Here is an 18,982-nt window from a genome sequence, read left to right as displayed (position 1 = left end):
TATTATTTTTGGCAGACAGAAAACCATAGTGGCCCCCTCTCTGATCTATTCAAGAAGGCCAGTTACATATTGGCTCTGAATCTTTGTCAGAACACGAATGGAAAAACTCAAGGGACACTCAGACTTCATTCACACACATTTGGAAAAGACTTGCAGAAATTTGGTTTTATTTAAAGTTTCTGCTTTAAAAATAAAAAAAAGAACGAAGAAAGATAGAGGCCAAAAATGATTGAACACCAACTCTGAAGATATCTCTTGAGTCTCTTAGAAAAAGATATGATCATCTTTTCTCCACCTATGTAAACATATTTGTATCCTACATAAGCAAAAGGGAGGTTACAATGGCTAGATTCCTGGCCACCTGGCTGGCCTTGGAGCCTGCGTAAGTTCTGGTATCTATGATATAACTTAAAGGTTATTGTTGAAAAGAAATTCTTCCTGTTCCACAATTCACTTTCAATGTGAGGTGTTTGGAAGTGCCCTTTGTCCATGTGTTATTTTCATTACATCATTTATTCCATCTTACCTGATTCCATTCTTTTTTATTTCATGCCCATAAATTCGAATTTCCTGTTGGTCTGAAAAGAACAAACTGATCGATCGGTAACAATAATACACTGAACCAAGGCACTTAGGGCTATTATGAACCTTAAAGAGAGAAAAACAAAAGGGAGGATAGGAATATAAGCCTTCATTTCAATTACTAAAACTACAATATATGTCTATATTTCTATGGCATCATTAGTCCTATGACACTGTACAAAATTATAACTACATTTGAGATTTTTAAGAGAAAAATATTCATCTCAGAAATTGGACAACAGGATTAACTTCATATAATTCAGCATTTTTTTTAACATGGTGTATATTAGAAAAAATAGTCTGACAAGACTATAGAGCACCACATGTGACCGTGCCCATGTCGGGAGTGGCACAAACTCCAACTTTTGCAAAGTGGGGGTGGGGGGTGGGGGGGAGGCTATTTAGAACAGGGTAGAGGTGAGTACCAGTCCTCTGTCATAGGAATTAAAACACTATTGGGTCCTGTGACATATAAGACCCTGTCAAGGGATGAAATTCTTATAGAATTTGTAATTTTAAAATATATTTTTATTGATATCAGAGAGGAAGGGAGAGAGAGAGAAACATCAATGATGAAAATCATTGATCGGCTGCCTCCTGCACATACCCTAGCGGGGATCAAGCCTGCAACCCAGGCTTGTGCCCTGCCCCAGAATCGAACCATGACCTCCTGGTTCATAGGTTGAAGCTCAACCATTGAGCCATGCGGGCCAGGCCATTTGTAATTGGTATATCCATATTTTTTTACCTGTTAGAGAATCATGAAATCAAGCTTCAAATAGAGCTCTACATAAAGCTTTGTGTAAAGATTGCAGTAGTAACTCTAACCTCACTAAAAATAAAATCGCCCAGACACTTTAAGGAAGAGAGATTGTTTTTCAAAAAGTAAATGGATAGGGAAAATTAATAAATTAGTAAAAAGAAAAGAGAAAGCAAGGAAGAAACGGAGAAAAGAGAACAACCTCTTCCAAAATTAATTTCAGAAGGTTCACAAAATAGAGTATAATGATGGAAACATAACATAACCGAAAGAAAATATAAGTAACTATATAGACAGAAAACAACTTTCTAAGCATAAACGTGGTAAGAAAATCACCAATGATAAGATAAATGCTTGCCAAAACTGGTTTGGCTCAGTGGATAGAGCGTCGGCCTGCGGACTGAAAGGTCCCAGGTTCGATTCCGGTCAAGGGCATGTACCTGGGTTGCGGGCACAGCCCCAGTGGGAGATGTGCAGGAGGCAGCTGATTGATGTCTCTCTCATCGATGTTTCTAACTCTCTATCTCTCTCCCTTCCTCTCTGTAAAAAATCAATAAAATATATATTTAAAAAAAAGATAAATGCTTAATACTGAATAAATGTAATATATATTAAATGAATAATCAGCAAATTTTATTGATCCTTTATTATCTACCAGTTACTATTCTAGATTTGAGAGATGTAACAGTCAGCAAAACAGGTAAAAAACACCTGCTCTCATGAAACTTTTATTTCATTAGAGGTAAACAGTTAATAAAAAATATAACTAAATATAACTAAAATATATATGATGCTAGACAACACAAAGGAGAAACATTAAGCAGACAAAGGGGATAAAGAGTATGTGTCAAAGATTGGGAGTTAATTTTAAGTTGAGTAGCCAATGAAAGCCTCACTAATAAGAGGAAATTCTAGTAAAGATGAAGCAAGCATAAGAGCAAGTCAGATGGATATTTAGAAGACCATTCTAGGCAAAGGAATAGCAAGTGCAAAAGCCTGAAGAGGTATGCCTAAAATGCTGACAGTATCCAGGAGTCCATGCACTGACCTCATTCAGGAAATTTTTTTTGGAGAAATGAAATGGGAAAAGGATGTACAGATACTCATATCTGGGGCATATTTAATGAAACTAGAGGCTCCCTGCTCAATTTCCCACCATGCAAGCAAGTCCCCATCTATATATTTAGAGATTTCTGATCAGCTTTTAGAGCCTAATCCTCAAATGTGAGTAAACATTCATGGATCATGATAAAAGCCTGCAATATGAAATACAAATATATAAACCAAATATAAAAGTAATCAACACTTTTTAATAAACTTCCAAAAAGTCATAACTAATATCTTCAGAGGGAAAAGTGAGTTAGTGAGTTATAGCATTCAGGAAAGAAGAATAAAATTATGTTAAAATGAAATTCAAAGAAAAAAATAAGAATTGTATATTGACAGTATCATAGGAGAAACCTATAACTGAAATAAAATGATTAGAAGATAAATATCTAAGAGTTGGAAATAAATCTCCCAAAATGTAAACCAAAAAAAAAAAGTTGGAAAATAGGGAAGAATTAACATGAAAATTAAGGAATCAATCACTTATTTCAGGAGCTCTAATATCTGAATCACAGAATTTCTGAAAGGGAAAAAGAAAATTCTAAAAGAATTTCCAACTTATAATCAAGGTTTCAAGATAATAACTTCCATGCACACTTTCTAGCAAAGTGTCTTTTCTTTCAAGAAAACAACTCAAAAATATAGTCAATTAAAACAAGGATGAATACATAGATTTCTGCTCAATCAACACGACAAATAAGCACTGTTCTCATGTTTGGAGCATCCAATGAGCTTTACAGAGCCTATCTCTCAAGTATGAACAAAGTTCTAGGATCACTAGACATTTTATGGACCCAAAAAAAAAAAACAGAGAAATCAACACAGGAGAAACAAGAATGAAATTCTCCAGGAGGATGGTGAAGAGGAATCCCAAGTGCTAGCTGTGCAGTGGGCTCCAAAACAGGCAGTCTCAATGGGAGCAGAGAATAAAGAACTAAGAAATGGACACATCATGCATCATGGAGTGGAAGGAGAAACTGAGGGATTTCCTAAAGTATCTGACCATATTGAGAAGAGTTTTATAGTGCTAGAGAGTTTGGAGGGGGAAAAAATAGTGATTGCTGTATAGCACATGCAGCAAATCAAAATTAGGATGTTAACTCTATATAAATGCACAACGAAGAAAAATCCTCCTATATAATAAAAGGGTAATATGCAAATTCACCCTAACAGCAGAACAACTGGGAATGACTGGTCACTATGACACACACTGACCACCAGGGGGCAGATGCTCAATTCAGGAGCTGCCCCCTGGTGGTCAGTGCGCTCCCACAGGGGGAGCTCTGCTCAGCCACAAGCCAGGCTGATGGCTGCCAGCACAGCAGTGGTGGTGGGAGCCTCTCCCGCCTCCTCAGCAGCACTAAGGATGTCTGACTGCAGCTTAGGCCTGCTCCCTGCTGGCAAGTGGACATCCTCTGAGGACTCCTGGGCTGCCAGAGGGATATCTGTCTGCAGCTTAGGCCCGATCCCCTGGGGAGTGGGTCTAAGCCAGCAGTTGAACACCCCCCGAGGGGTCCCAGACTGCAAGAGTGCACAAGCCGGGCTGAGGGACCCCCCGGAGTGCACAAATTTTTGTGCACTGGGCCTCTAGTATTTAATAAAGAGCTAATATGCTAATTAGACCAAACAGCAGAACGACTGTCCAGACGACCTTCCAGATGAAGCCAGGCTGCGAGGGCTGGCCAAGGTTGTGAGCAGCTGCTAGGGCTGGCTGGGGCTGTGTGGGCCAAACCCCTCACATGAATTTCATGCATTGGGCCTCTAGTAAAATCATAATAGCCTATCAAGCTCAATTCTAAACAATACTTATATGAATATTATCCATATATGTATAATACATAAATGGAAATAAGTGAAAAAACACACATGTGATTTAACTAAAAATGGTAATATATTTCTATTAGGAGGAGGGAAAGAAAGTGTGTGTGTGTGTGTGTGTATTAGGGTTAGGAAGGGTGATGCACCTGAGATGATTCCTCATTTTCCATAGAAAGAAGTGAGTAAGGCCTATCTTTGAAAAAAAATAATAATAGCGTATTTTGAAAGTAAAATAAAAGCCAGAAAAAAACATCGAAAGAAGTTGAAGTAATTGGCTTTGAAGAGCCAGACTTCAGCTGGGGCTTGGGAGTGGAAGAAGGCAGGGCTATTTTATTTTATTTTTATCTTATCTTATTTTATTTTTTGCTTTGTAAGCTTTGCTGAAATCTCTTAAACTGTGTGCATGTATTATTTTCATAAAAAGTAAAGTTGAAATTAAGGGGAAAAGAACCAGGAGAATAAAAATATGTTCATAAAGGTGTTTATCGATATGTGTTTTAAAATACTGAAAATATTTTTAAAACCTACATTTCTAAAACAGGGCATAGTTAAATAAATTGAATATTCTATAAGTTGAAACAAACATAACTAATAAAATTAGTGTTTGTCAAGGATATTTGAAATGCAAGAAAGTTCTTCATATAATATTAAGTGAAAATACTAAGGACAGAAAAGTATACATAGTATGAGTTTAATATTATAAATGTGTACAAGACCCAGAAGAAAAAAGTGTAAAAGGAAATATATGAAGCCATTAGCAAAGGTAACTCTTGACTTATATTTCTAGTATTATTTTTCAGACTTTTCTGAATTTTTAAACTTTTCTACAAATGAAGTGAAATCCTATCTAATAAAGAGAGGATATGCTAATTGACCCTCAAGCCATCACAAAGATGGCGGCACCAACAGCCAATAAGGAGGGAATATGCTAATTGCTGCCCTACCCTAAAAGATGGTGGTGCCCACAGCCAATAAGGAGGGAATATGCTAATTGACTGCCCCATACTCAAAGATGGCGGCACCCACAGCCACAAGATGGTGGCACCCAGTCCCCTCAGCCACGCCAGGGTGGCAGGCACACCTGCCTCCGAAGTCCCCAAGTCTCCTCAGCCCCCCAGCCGCCCAGGGTGATGGCTGCCCAGCCTCCCAGGGCCACCTGAGGCTCAGGTAACCAGGGTCAGCTGAGGCTTGCGCTGCCGGCAGTGGCAGCAGCAGAGGTGTGATGGGGCATCACCTTCCCCTGAGTGCTGGGTCGCCTTCCACTCCTGAGGGCTCCCGGACTGTGAGAGGAGGCAGGCCGGGCTGAGGGACCCCTCCTCCAGTGCATGAATTTTCATGCACCAGGCCTCTAGTATTTCTATAATCAGGGGAAAGATGATATTTAAAACAAATGGATTTGTTGATCTGAAAGCAAATTCCACCAAGCAAAACAGGGCCAAGTAGAAACAGTATCTATTAGCTCTAGAAGCAAGTTCAGCATTGTGTATTATTATCAAAGGATAGATTATCTAGTTGACACTTTAGTCCTCAAAAGGGTGAGACACTGCACAAGATCACTTCAATGAAGGAGTCAGAAGGTGTTTGAGCAATAAACCCAGGGAGAGGGTGAAGGCATAAAGGACAGTAAGGGACTGATAACAGGAGCCCTGTGAGTGCTGAAGGTGTTCCACTACCTCTCCCATCTAAAGAAACCTCCAATTTTTTAATCTTTATGCCTCATAAGTTAACTTTCAATAGACCTCATTTCCTTCCTGGATCATTAGGATTTGTTGTTCTTGAAAAATTTCAGGATCTACTTTTTTAAATTTGCCTCACCTAAGAGACAAAAAGAATTTATGCAACTTCAATATAATTAGAGGGGGGAAAAAGATTCAAACAAATGACAGCTATGGAGAGTTTAGCTTTTGAACAGGGCACTCAGCAGTTTCCTGGGTGTGCTCTAAGATCCCTGAAATTCAGGGGAAGATTGTGGGCAGAGAAAGAGGGCCTGACTTCCTTCAGCTAGAGCCACTCTGCAGCTTATATTCTTGGGTGTCTCCTAAGATTCTTTTGAAGCAAGAATTCTGAAACTAAGAACTACCTCGTGAGCTCAATCATAGAGTATCAATCCACCCAGCAATTAGCTGCCTGCATCCATATACTCTAGCCCAGGGGTGGGCAAACTTTTTGACTGAGGGCCACAATGGGTTCTTAAACTGGACCAGAGGGCCAGAACAAAAGCATGGATGGAGTGTTTGTGTGAACTAATATAAATTCAAAGTAAACATCATTACATAAAAGGGTACGGTCTTTTTTTTTTTTTAGTTTTATTCATTTCAAACAGGCCTCATCCGGCCCACAGGCCATAGTTTGCCCACGGCTGCTCTAGCCTGTGCTTGCTGGAGGCTAAAACCAACAGTAGTTAGTATATTAATGCAAAAAGGCCCATTGGAAGGTCAATGGACTTTGATATTCAGCAGGGCTGAAAATCAGCATAATATTGCCCTGCTGTGGGCTCAATGGCTCAAGAAAATTTCCTAACCTGATAATCCTTTTACTATTTACCAAACTTTACCTTTGATATACCTATATGCATTCCTAAAGGGCAAATGTGTTTTCAAGTGAATAAAAGCAGACCGACCAGAAGTCGGTGTGCCTCTTCAAGAAAGGTCTCCACCTGCTCCCCCCATGCCTTCTAAATCCATATTTCTTGTATAGCATTTTTATTGGTGCGTCGGCCCCTCTTTCAGATCCTGAACCCCCGCCATAAAAGGTTGCAGCACTCTAGCCTGTGCTCATGTAATGTATGGACTCCATTTCATAAATGCTGTTCTCCTGTTCATACTGAGGGGGGATGTTTTAAAAAATTAATGCAGGTGACATGACACTGGATGTGTGAAGAAGGAAACATATATGAGTAATATGGTGGTGCCTGGACCCACCTTCTCTTCAAAATGATCAAATAACACCTGAAGAATGAGGACATCAACTGGAGTTGGCATTTTGACATCCGTGATGTCGACATTTCTGCACTGCCTGAAAGTCCCTTCCACCTAGGTCTAAATCTTCCTTTTCTCAGTCCTAGGTCCCATCTTGATAGAAGGACACTCAATATAGCTGCAAATTTTATCCACCCCTTTAAGTACCAAACACTCTCCTTCCCTTAGTATTCATACTCTGATTATTATATATTAGAGGCCCAGTGCATGAATTTGTGCATGGATGGGGTCCAGCTGGGCCACCCCAATCAAAGCCCATTGGACTGGGATGGTGGGGGGGAGGAGCCACGGGTAGTTGGCCTGCTGGCCCCACCCCTGATCAGGTGTTGGGGGCCAATTGGGAGTGGGACCAGCCAGGTGAGTGAGGGGACCGATCAGAGCCCAGATCAGGCTGGTTGGCTGTCATAGCCACCAGTCGTTCTGGTCGTTCTGGTCATTCTGCCATTCCCATTGCTGGGCTTTTATATAGAGAGATTTTCTATAATTTTTCCAGTACTTTAAAAGAATAGGTTTCACCAGAAGTAAGTTTTAAGTTAATTATACCCTAGGATCACTTACCCATACAGTGTACCGAGGCACCAAATTACCACAGTCTTTTGCAAAAATGTAAGAACAGTTTCCTGGGAAATAATAGTAGATGCCGTCAAACGTTTCAAAGTGGTACTGTCCCCAGGTTTTGCAAATCCCATCTCTGCCATTGCCCATGTTTGGCACTGAAAAGAAATAGGGTAATACTTAGTAGGATAAAATAAATTACACCTGTTTCTAGTAAGGTTCAGCCATGAGAGGTGATTTTATTGCATTAAAATAAACATTGTCTTCTCTGGTGGTCAATATTACAAGAAGAGATAACTAACATAAAATTACTGGTTGCTCTCAAAACCATTAAACTTCCCTGAAGGAAAACATGGCTTTCAAGTTGCTTTGAAGAAAGGATTTATGTTAGAAACTTTCTTATGTTTGCTCCCAAAGGAAGATTCTGGAAGAAAAGAGGAGTAGGGAGAATGATACAGTAAAAGAAAGTGATAGTGATAAAGCAATATAATGGCTCACAAAAGAATAAAATGTCACCACCGAGTGTCCTAAAAATTAGCATTGGCAGCATGAGAGTGTTCCAGTCTCCACAATTTTTTTCAAAAATATCTTAATAGTATCCACAGAGAAAAAATAACCACTGACAAAAAAATATCATGTTTATACATCTGGGGATGGGAGCATTAGTCATCCAACGTATACTGGAATTTAAAAATTCATGACCTCTATATGTATAACCCATGGACAGACAATAGTGCAGTGAAGGCCTGGGGTGGGGGCAGAAGTGGGGTGGAGGGGGTCAATAAAAAAGGAAAGGGCGGTACCTGTAATATTTTCAACAATAAAGGTAAATTTTAAATAAAAAAAAAAATTTAAAAAATCATGATTTTAAACTGGCCAAATTTTAAGCAATGTTTGTCTTAAATTAAACATCATCTCCTATTATACTCATGCTTACCTCCCTTATTACCTTGTGGATAGCCCTCTATTCTATTTGAATTTTTGAGACCCTCCCCTTTAGAATAATATGAAAATCAATGACATTTACTGAATAATTGATATGTGTAAAATATTTCAATACCCTATATAGAGACCATAAAGATAAGGCACAATTATGTCTTTTCTTTTGTAATATTACCTAAATTTATTAGCCTTGGCCAACTTTGGCCTTTTGGGGGGGAAAAACAGAGAGTGATTCATTACTCAGGCAGTCTTCTTTGACAGTATGCCTCACCTCTGTTGCAAATTTTCATAGAATCTTTTACTTTATAGTACATCACAAGTGTGATTAATGTGTATCTGTTGTGTGTTAGTCCCGTCCTCTAGACTGTAACTTCCAAGAGAATAGGAACATGTCTATATTGTTCACTACTGTATCCCCAGAGCCTAGCCTGGGATCTAGTAGATGCTCAATAAATACCCATTACACCAATGAATATTTATTGATTATGGTTGATGTAAGATCCTAACCTAGACACCATGGCTAAAAAAATTTTTAAAAAGAATCCTCTGCTTTGAAGAGCTCTCATTATTATTTCTATTTTATGTACAGAATATCCAATTAACTCAAAGTCAAAAAGAATGTGTGGCTCTGAACAATAAATCTAATTTATCAAGAAAAAGAGAGATGAATGAGAATATGGTTTTAATGGGCTAGTATCATCTAGAGTAGGAAAAACTGCTTGAGGAAATAGTAGAGATAAGTGAGAAGAGAAAGTAGGCATATATATCTATTCTTTTTTATGTTGTTTCTAAATTGCTGGGAATGAGTTGTGAGCATTCAAATTAATATACAATGTGATTGGTCCAAATCCCAATGGATGAACCCTAATATAGAAAATTATGCCTTAATGTTTTCTTCAGCATCTCATAATTCTCTCATAAGTATCCCTGAAACTTACCAATCTGGCACCGTGTCCCAAGTGCCTGAAATATTTGGCAGTCACATGTACCAGCCTTAGAACAGAAAGCTCCGTTAAGGCATTCATGAGGGCAAGAACCTGAGGGACAAAATAAATAAGTTATCTCCTGGCATGCATCAGTTCTTATAAACATAATATGTCAAGATTTAGCTTGGACTAACTGTAACCACTATTAACTCAAGCAGAGCCCTGGCATCTTGCCTTGATGAGCTAAAGAATTAAGCCCATCAAAGCTTTATCTAGTTCATTTCATTATGTGTGCTGTGAAACAAGAAAGACAGGCTTTCACATCTCCAACTACCCTGAGAGCAAAGGTTAGCTTCCTTCAAGCCATTGAAAGGTCAAGTTCCCATGTAAGGAATCCCTGTCCCCAGATGATGAGATCCAGAAATACACAAGCTGCTGATGATTCCCTTGACGGTGTTTGGCACCCGCTGCACGTCCAGTGGGGTCCTTCCCCAGGAGCAAGTGCTGTGTTAAAGAATCACGTCCATTTCTTAGCTCAAAGGATGGGGCAAAGTATAAAACTCAAAATAAAACTCCCATTTTTTAAGAGAATGATTAAAAATTTAATTTGAAGTTTGTGTATTAATCCTCAGGCTTAATTACAAATGATGCATTTTTTTTCTGACCCATATTTAGTTCTAATGGGAGAGAAGCCAAAGTCACAGCTGGCCATCATCAAAAATATTTTCTTTCTTTCATGGAAAGAAAACTCGCCCCAATGGATTATGTTGAAAAGAAGAAGCAAGAAACTATGAGCTCCTGAGCGAGTTTTAAAAACGCAAATGAATCAGTGAAAATTTTTCCTCTAATAAGGAGACGACAAGAGGCAGCTGGCAAAACTCAAGCGAGAAGGATTTAAGTAACACAGAGAGAGCTAGAGGACATCTTTGAGTCACTGTAAAGTATTACTAGAGATTGTGCCTTTCTGGAATATGTCAAGGTCATGCAAGCACTTATCTAACTGCAGGAACTGAACCACAGTTTTGCCAAAGGCAAGAATTGGGAAACCCTATTATCCTTCCACCTTAAGATCCATGGATCTAAAGTTTCTCTCTACACTTACAGACAACTCTCTAAGTAGAATGTCTTAACTGAAGAAAAATGAGCTGCTTCAACTTTGATCATAAATATAGGTTAGGAATATTTTTCATAAATTTAAATGCAGGTTTTTCCCCGAAGGGGCAATACTATATTTAAATTTTATCTTACATCACCATCTTCCAATTTTACAGTGAATAATGCCTAAAATATTCAGGTGAACAAATGTATTCCCTTCAAAAAATATTTACAGCCCTATTTATTCTCTGAAAACAATATTAAGCCAAAAACAAAAAGTCTTGTTATTTTAAATGCAAGGAAAGACAAATTAAATTTTAAACTACCATCAGCTTTCTGCTTAACAGAAACAGGAAATTGGTAAGCAAAAAGAGGATGTCAAGGAGGGGCCAAGGGACAAGTAATTGCTTTAGAAAATAAGTTTCTGATACCCAAGGATATCTGTCCTGGTCATACAGTTATCAGCTTTGTCTGAGTGTTTAACCCTGCTTGTTTCCAAAAAAAGAAGTGAACCTAAATTATTACTAAGTATTTTTACCACCCTGGCTCCATTTCCTTCTTGCATTATATGGAAATAATAAAGAGTTGATTCATTATATCCCCCAAAGGGGTCTTTTGGAGAGAAAACAAATACAAAAATACACATGTAGCACTGACCTTTTATTTTACTCTCACCCCAATTAATAGCTTCATGGAAGAAGTATCTTGGAGATGTTGCTTCAAACTTGGAAAGAAAGAAATAAGAATTCAAGAGAATTAGATTATTTAAATCAAGCCAAACAGGCAAATTGGAAAATAGCTAAAAATACAGAGATTATAAGGTTCTGACTTTCTATTTTCTTGAGTTACTGAGGCAATCTCAGTGAGGCAGTGGTTTTGCCTCAACATGACTTTGACATGTTCTTTATCCTATCTGACCTCAGTTCTGCCTCCCTGCCCTCTTTGGGAAAGAGCCTGGTTGGAGTCTATTTTTGCATTAACTGACTGTTCTGCCTGCAGAAGCAGCAGGTCTCTGATGCTCCCAAGTGCAGATGGGTCTGGAGAAAATGCATGAGGCCAGTGGACTGACAATGATGTTCCCACTGCCCGCAGACCCATCTGTGAAGGCACCATCCACAGAAGCTTCCATGAGCTAACACCTGAAGGTTCATAGAACGTTTACATGTATTTTAACAGTCCTCAAGGCACTCTAGGGCTAAAAGCATGGATTAGTGAATCCGAGAGACCCAGATTAGAGTCCTAATCCTGTCAATACTTACTCTTAGACAAGTTTCCTAAGCTCTTAGTGCCTTTCTTTACTTGTCTGTAAAATGGGAACAACGGTACCTATTTTATTGTGTAGTCATAACAATAAATAAAACAATTTATGTAAAGATTCCTCCATAGTACCTTGCGCACAGAAAATTAGCAAGAGAGATTTATATTAATCTAAGCAACTCAGATAAAAGCTCAATACTTTTAGAAGTCAATATGGATTAGTAGCAAATAATTATGAGTTACTAAAACTAATCAATAGTGATTTTTAAAAATATATTTTATTGATTTCTTTACAGAGAGAAAGGGAGAGGTTTAGAGAGTTAGAAACATTGATGAAAGAGAAACATTGACCAGCTGCCTCTTGCACAACCCCCCACTGGGGATGTGCCTGCAACCAAGGAACATGCCCTTGACTGGAATTGAACTCGGGACTCCCCAATCCGCAGGCTGACGCTCCATCCACTGAGCCAAACCAGCCAGGGCTCAATAGTGATTTTTATGCCAACTCAAAGCCAATCTATGATAATAAAAGCATAATATGCTAATTAGACCAGATGTCCTTCCAGATGTCCTTCCTTCTGGGCAAAGCCACAGCGGGCAGGGACAGCAGTGGAGGCAGCAGAGGCCTCTGTCTGTGGTGGCAGAGGTGGGCCAGGGCCAGGGCCAGGGCCAGGGCCAAGACCCTTGCACAAATTTCGTGCATGGGGCCTCTAATATAGTATATGGTCTGCAGCACTGTCTTTTCCAATGGCAATTTTATGCTCACAGAATACACACTCCAAAATTTTGCCACATAATTGTGAAATTGAGTACTAGAGGATGTTAGAAAAACTTGAAGGGTAAAGGATAAGAAGAAAGGGTGATATGGAATGTGACTCAGATACAAAGTCCTTTCTCAATATATTCTCATCTCCTTCCTTATTTTTTTTTTTAATCCTCACCAGCAGATAATTTTTCCATTGATTTTTAAAGAGAGTGGAAAGGAGAAGGAGGGACAGAAACACCGATGTGAGAGAGACACATCAATTAGTTGCCTCCGGCATGCCCCTGACCAGGGCAGGGAGCTTGCAACCAAGGTACATGCCTTGACCAAAATCAAACCCAGGACCCTTCAGTCCACAGGCAGACACTCTATCCACTGAGCCATACCGGCTAGGGCTCTCATGTAAAGTTTTATTTTGGCATTTTCCAACCAGGTACTTTTTATTTTAACAGGCAAACCATGCCTGCTAGAAGAACTCCCACACTCACCACTTTAAGACGCCTTTCTAAACTCCTTGGCCCGAATCATAGTCCCAAGTTCATTGCTTCCTGCTGTCATTCCTCCAGGGTTTTATCCTCACTACTTTATCTCCCCTTTTGCCCTTGCCTCTCTCTTCAAACCAAGTCAGATTCACAACAGTCTGTGACCTTGATTATCCCCAAGACAGCAAGTTATATTCTCTCGTCAGTCTCATTTTTTTCCAGCTGCCTAAATCTAGCATAACCACCAATATTACCGGGCACCAAAATCTTCTTTGGCTCCAACGAATTACCTCTGATGCTCACTAAAAGGGAACAGTGACTTCAACTCTGCCTCATACAGGCTTATAACCTTGAACAAATTATTTAACATTCTCAGCCTCAATTTCCCCACCTATAAAATGGAATAACAGTAACTGCCTCACAGAGTTGTGAGGATTAAATGAGATGGGATAAGTAAAATACCCAGAATAGTGCCAGGCCCATAATAAGGGTTCTAAACATGTTAGATATTTTTATTATTAGGCAAAAACTGAATATACTGGACAACACTAGACTAAGGCAAGAATATATAAGTCGCTTTTTGCTCCCTATCCTCTCACTACCTAGCATGACTAGGTCTGACTCCCTACAATACCAGTCTCCTGGCTATCAACAGCATCCTAATGACCACAGCATCCTATGTGTCAGACTATAATATTTCAACAGTGGTAGGACATGGCACATCGTTTTCATTTTTCAAACAGATCTGAACTCAGAATGGTATTTTATATTGATAATTGGGAGCACTTTTGTTTTTTATGTCATATAAATAATGGCAAATAATTGGTGGTGTCTCAGATTCAATGAACAAGTTACACAGAAATGAATTCTTTACAGGCCTCCACTAGACAATGAGTTTCTGCACAACAAGCACTGCTATTCATGCTTATCTTTAATATGATCTCTTGTATGTCATCAACAAACACCAACTAAACTGAAAATAGACAATAGTGAATGGGAATGGCCTGCCTCCCAAGGCTGTTTAGAACCATGTCTATGAAAGATTCTGTGGCTGCCCCTCCCTGCATCCTCTCATTCCACTTCACCTGCACCTGGGTTTCTGCGCACATTGAGACCCTCCAACTTCAAACACCAGCTTCTTTTTATTTCCACCCAAAGAAATAGGCCACAAGTAGGACAGACCACAGAAAGTGCCTTCCAGGGGATGATTTAAGGCCCCCAGGCAGTCGCCCTCATCCAAGGAGGAAAAGGAGCTGGTGAATAAGTATCCCAGCTTTCCCCATCCATTGGAGAAACAACTCTACAACACATTCTACACAGCCCCTCAGAGAGTCCCCAGTAAGACTGAGCCCCAGATGCCTAAAGCAAACAACCCCTTATTAACATAGCTGTATTGGATTTTCTGCCTTCCGAGTCTTATTTTTCTCTCTCCCTGACTGTGCACATCTTAAATAAATTACCCGCACCTGAGTCTAGGTCTCAGCCCCTGCTTTCAGGAGAATTTTTAAATGTAATGCAAAAAGAAAAGAAAAAATGCAAGCAGTGGGTGCATGTATTCACATAAGTGATAAAAAAGAATAGGCCATTCTTCCTCCTGCTGATTACATCGCCACAGGAGGCTGAGAAGCACAGAGAAATGCAGTCTTTCAATGAAAAATCGCCGCAGCACACAAATACACCATTGAGAGAAGCCTGCCTACCCTTTCTTTGCTCATTGTTCATCTCACTGGCAACATATTTCTGAATTCTTACTTGCACAGATATCTATCCACCAGTGTTCTGTCTTCCTAGAGCAGGGGAGTGAATCTGGAGAGAGGAATGGCCTTATAACAGATGAAATTTCAGTCCTAAACAGTGCAACGCATGATTATGACTTCATTGTCCTTCAACATTTATTCTTTTAAAATGTGTTAAATATTAAATAATCCTGATGTATGTGCTTTAGTTCCAGGAAATAAAAAGGCAAGTCTCCTATTCTTCTTTCTCTCTAAAAGAGAAATCAAAACAAGGTGAGCTCCTAACTTATTAACAAAAAGGGGGTATTAACATAACTACATTGGAGTAAATTATACAAATTCTAAGACACCTATTCTCAACCTGTGGGTCGCAACCCTTTCACAGGGGTCGTCGCCTAAGACCATCCTGCATATCAGATATTTACATACGATTCATAACAGTAGCAACATTATAGTTATGAAGTAGCAAAGAAAATAATTTTATGGTTGGGAACTGTATTTAAAGGGCCAGAAGGTTGAGAACCACTGGTACTGGCAAACATGTACATAAAATTTCTCAGAGAAAGATAATTTTAACCACTTCACATGATACTTAAGTACACCACTCTTTACAGGAAAAAATAAAATATTTCCATTTCATATACAATCCTTTGTCCATTTCAGCATACCTGATTAAAATAAATTAGTTCTGTCTTCTAAATTGTCATAACAGAATATCAAATCTCTCTTTAATTCTTTTTAATTAACACCAAAAAATATTAACATTTAGGCATTTACCAGAAATGTATTGCATTTCAGCATTTGACAAAAGCCTCCTTGAATATATATGCTGTTTGCTATCTAAATGCTCAAATCTTATTACTTTCCAAAGAAATGCCTTTAAATTAGGACTCTCTCTTTTGCCATCCATCTTTTATTGAGAAATGCTTTTTAAAACCCACTCATTTGAACATTCCAGCCATAGTTTGAAAATTATGCAAATATATTATCCAATATCCTTTATATAAAAAGGTCCAGACAAAAAGACATCCTCAAATTCAGTGCTATCCCAGCACTAAAAAAAAAAAAAAAAAGTAATTTAAATTTATATAAAAGCTGTTTGTCAAGGACATCTCTGATGACCTTTGCAGTATTTAACTCCGATCATTTGCACCTTTTTCTGCTCTATTTGCTTGTATTTGTTCTGTTGTTACTGTCCTGATTTGGGGCTTAATTTTTAAACCCATTTAAATTTTCTGGCAAGTAGATGAGATTGAATCTCCCACAAATGCTGTGAGCCTCTCAGTAGGAAACGGAGGTGAACAGCAAGTAAACAAGTAAATGTGAACTAAGCATGAATTGGAGGGGCACAGAAAAGCAGTAGAGAAGTTACTTTGCCTCTTCCTCCTCCTTCCTGTCTTGTTTTTAGCATTTTATTCCCTTCCACAACGGTCTCATTGTTGAAGTGACAGCAGAGTCCCAAAGCAGAATGGATTGTTTCTCTGCCTCTCTCTCCATCTGAGGCATAACCTACCTGCGCTGCTAAAAGAGCTCTTTTCTGTCGATTTTCATTAAATCCGTTTCTGGAAGAAAACAAAAAGAACTTGTATAGTCAAAGGCCCCAAGGCAACCTGAACAAGCCTTTCCCAAGAGAGGGCTGGTGTTTTCCTCCTGATTTCCATCACTTTATCAAAGAGGTCTTTCTTGGTTTAACATTTAAAAGGTCTCCCTCCCCCTTTTGGAGGGGTTAGATTTGGGTGGCGGTGCTGTCTCATTTTACAAAATTCGGGGGAGTGTCCCCAAATCCCTCCAGTCTCTGATATAAATGAATTTTAGGAAGGAACTTCAAGATAGAGAAATAAACAAAATAGTGTAGTATTTTAGCACCAACACGCATGCTATTTTCACCACATGACTTCATAAAACTGGTGAGATAAGTATTTGCCAAGAGCACGTTCACTTTTATCAAAGCTAATATTTACTCCTTTACCATGTCATAAAGGGCAGAATAGCATTAATGTGAGTAAGCACAGCATACTGTGATTGACCAAAATCAATGGGGAATAGAATTCTGCTTTTCATTAAGCAGATCAGTTTAATCCAAAGAATGATTTTCATTATTTAGTGTGAGATCAATTTTATTATTTTTTAAATATATGTTTTTATTGATTTCAGAGAGGAAGGGAGAAGGAGACAGAGATAGAAACATCAGTGATGAGAGAGAATCATTGATCAGCTGCCTCTTCCATGCCCCATACTGGGGATCAAGTCCACAATCCAGGCATGTGCCCTCACCAGGAATCAAACCATGACCTCCTGGTTCATAGGTCAATGTTCAACCACTGAGTCATGCCAGCCAGGCTCAACTTTATTCTTTTTAATCATTAAACGATGTTTTACTCTATGTTAAGATACAGCACATTTGTAATCAGCAATGTACATCGATGATAATAATATAAAATGGGTAATTACTGAGTATAACTTCTTTACAAATCTTTGAATTGAAAGTAATGTCTCTTTAGTATCTACAGTCTTTGGATACCTCCAAGAACTCCTTTTATCATTAAAATAAAAGTGAAAAAAATTGCTTCATAAATAAGGAACTGAATGCTTGATAATTTTCAATTTGTGGAAATGTGTTAAAGAACTACATATAATGCCCTTATTTTGTAAAGTATTTTCTTTAATTTTTTTTGTAAAAGCAGTTATAGTTATCTGCTTAAATTTGCTTGTTCTTATTGGCTTTATGTTTCAGAGGACATAAAGAACAAGAAATACTCACTTTGATGTTTCCGTCAAGATGGATGATGCACAATTATCACAAATATCTTGGTCACATGTTCTAATTACTAAGCAGATCATTTTAAACTAAATTCTAAATCTCAGACTGAGTGTAGCTATTAGATATTTTGCATTTTCTGAAATATTTTGACCAGCAAATTCCCTGTGAGACATCAGAGTGACTGGTAATCCCGAAAGAAAGAGCAGTGCACCTAGATTTACACAGAAACATAACACAGTAGGACAAGCATGAGACTTAGAGTCCAGAGATCCAAATTTTAGCTTTAGCTTTATCACTTAGCAAATGGCGAACTCCAGCATGCTACCATACATATCACAAAATAATGATGTGAGGCACGTTCATCTCCAAAGTCCACTCCACATCTCAACTCTCTATGACATTTTGTTCCAAGAGTTTCAGTCATTACTAGGATTAGAAAATAGCATATTTGACCTCACTAGTCTTTTATACTTCAGTAACTTCTCCCTCTTCTCCTACAAGCTCCAAAATATGCAGCTCTTCTAGGAATTAGAAATTAACAAATATTTTCTGGGCAAATAAATGCTTTCCCCATAAAATATTTTTATAAAAATGAATTTATAAATCACATTTCTATAAAATAACTGAAAATCAATTCTTAGCACCAAATGTTAAAGTCTTTCTTAAAACATGTGTTTACCATTCTTCTGTATACTGATATAAAGAAAGTTTCAGTACTCAATTTCTCTTTAGTTATAAAATTTTAAATGATTAAATTACAGAGACAAATATTTTAAATCACTCTTCAGAAGACAAATGTTAGAATCAGAGCTCCTTTCAGTGCAGTTGCATTACATAATAAAAGCATGGTTTTAATATTTAAAGAAAAGACAAAAACACAGAAGTCTCAAATTATCTGCATGATTAAGAATTTTCAAAAGAATGATCAGTTCACTGTCATTACTTCAAAGTAAGTGATTGATGGTATAAGGACAAACTATTCCTATCAGTTGCAACAAAGACTTAAATACAATAAAATAAGGTAAAAATGTTATATGAGTTCTTACCTTGCAATGAAAACAGCAGTATATGAAGCAAGAATATACTCCAAGGTATCATTAAATTCAGTTTTCTCACAATGTTCATTTCAATGTAGACTTTCTCTCTAAAATGTAATCAAATTGTTGTTCTTTACTATGTTGGCATCTTAGAAGGTTATGTATTTATAGAGTGGTCAAATT

The 18,982-nt window shown here is 38.2% G+C and overlaps 1 protein-coding gene across 1 annotated transcript in view; it reads right to left on the bottom strand.

Annotated features, from left to right (window-relative positions):
• OTOGL (otogelin-like) overlaps positions 1 to 17,842 on the bottom strand; it is a 170,800-nt gene extending 152,958 nt beyond the window's left edge. Inside the window, exons 1-6 of the mRNA XM_015571106.1 lie at positions 17,763 to 17,842; positions 16,515 to 16,563; positions 11,421 to 11,487; positions 9,681 to 9,779; positions 7,804 to 7,958; positions 527 to 648 (exon numbers count right to left, since the gene is read on the bottom strand). Coding sequence (XP_015426592.1) covers positions 527 to 648; positions 7,804 to 7,958; positions 9,681 to 9,779; positions 11,421 to 11,487; positions 16,515 to 16,563; positions 17,763 to 17,842 — 572 coding nt within the window. The remainder of the gene's footprint in view (positions 1 to 526; positions 649 to 7,803; positions 7,959 to 9,680; positions 9,780 to 11,420; positions 11,488 to 16,514; positions 16,564 to 17,762) is intronic.
• Positions 17,843 to 18,982: the final 1,140 nt, after the last annotated feature.

Source organism: Myotis davidii, unplaced genomic scaffold (assembly GCF_000327345.1).
Source record: "Myotis davidii unplaced genomic scaffold, ASM32734v1 scaffold26, whole genome shotgun sequence".
Taxonomy (NCBI): Eukaryota; Metazoa; Chordata; class Mammalia; order Chiroptera; family Vespertilionidae; genus Myotis; species Myotis davidii.
The sequence above is the reverse complement of the archived record's forward strand: the minus strand, read 5'-3'. Positions and strand labels throughout refer to the sequence as shown.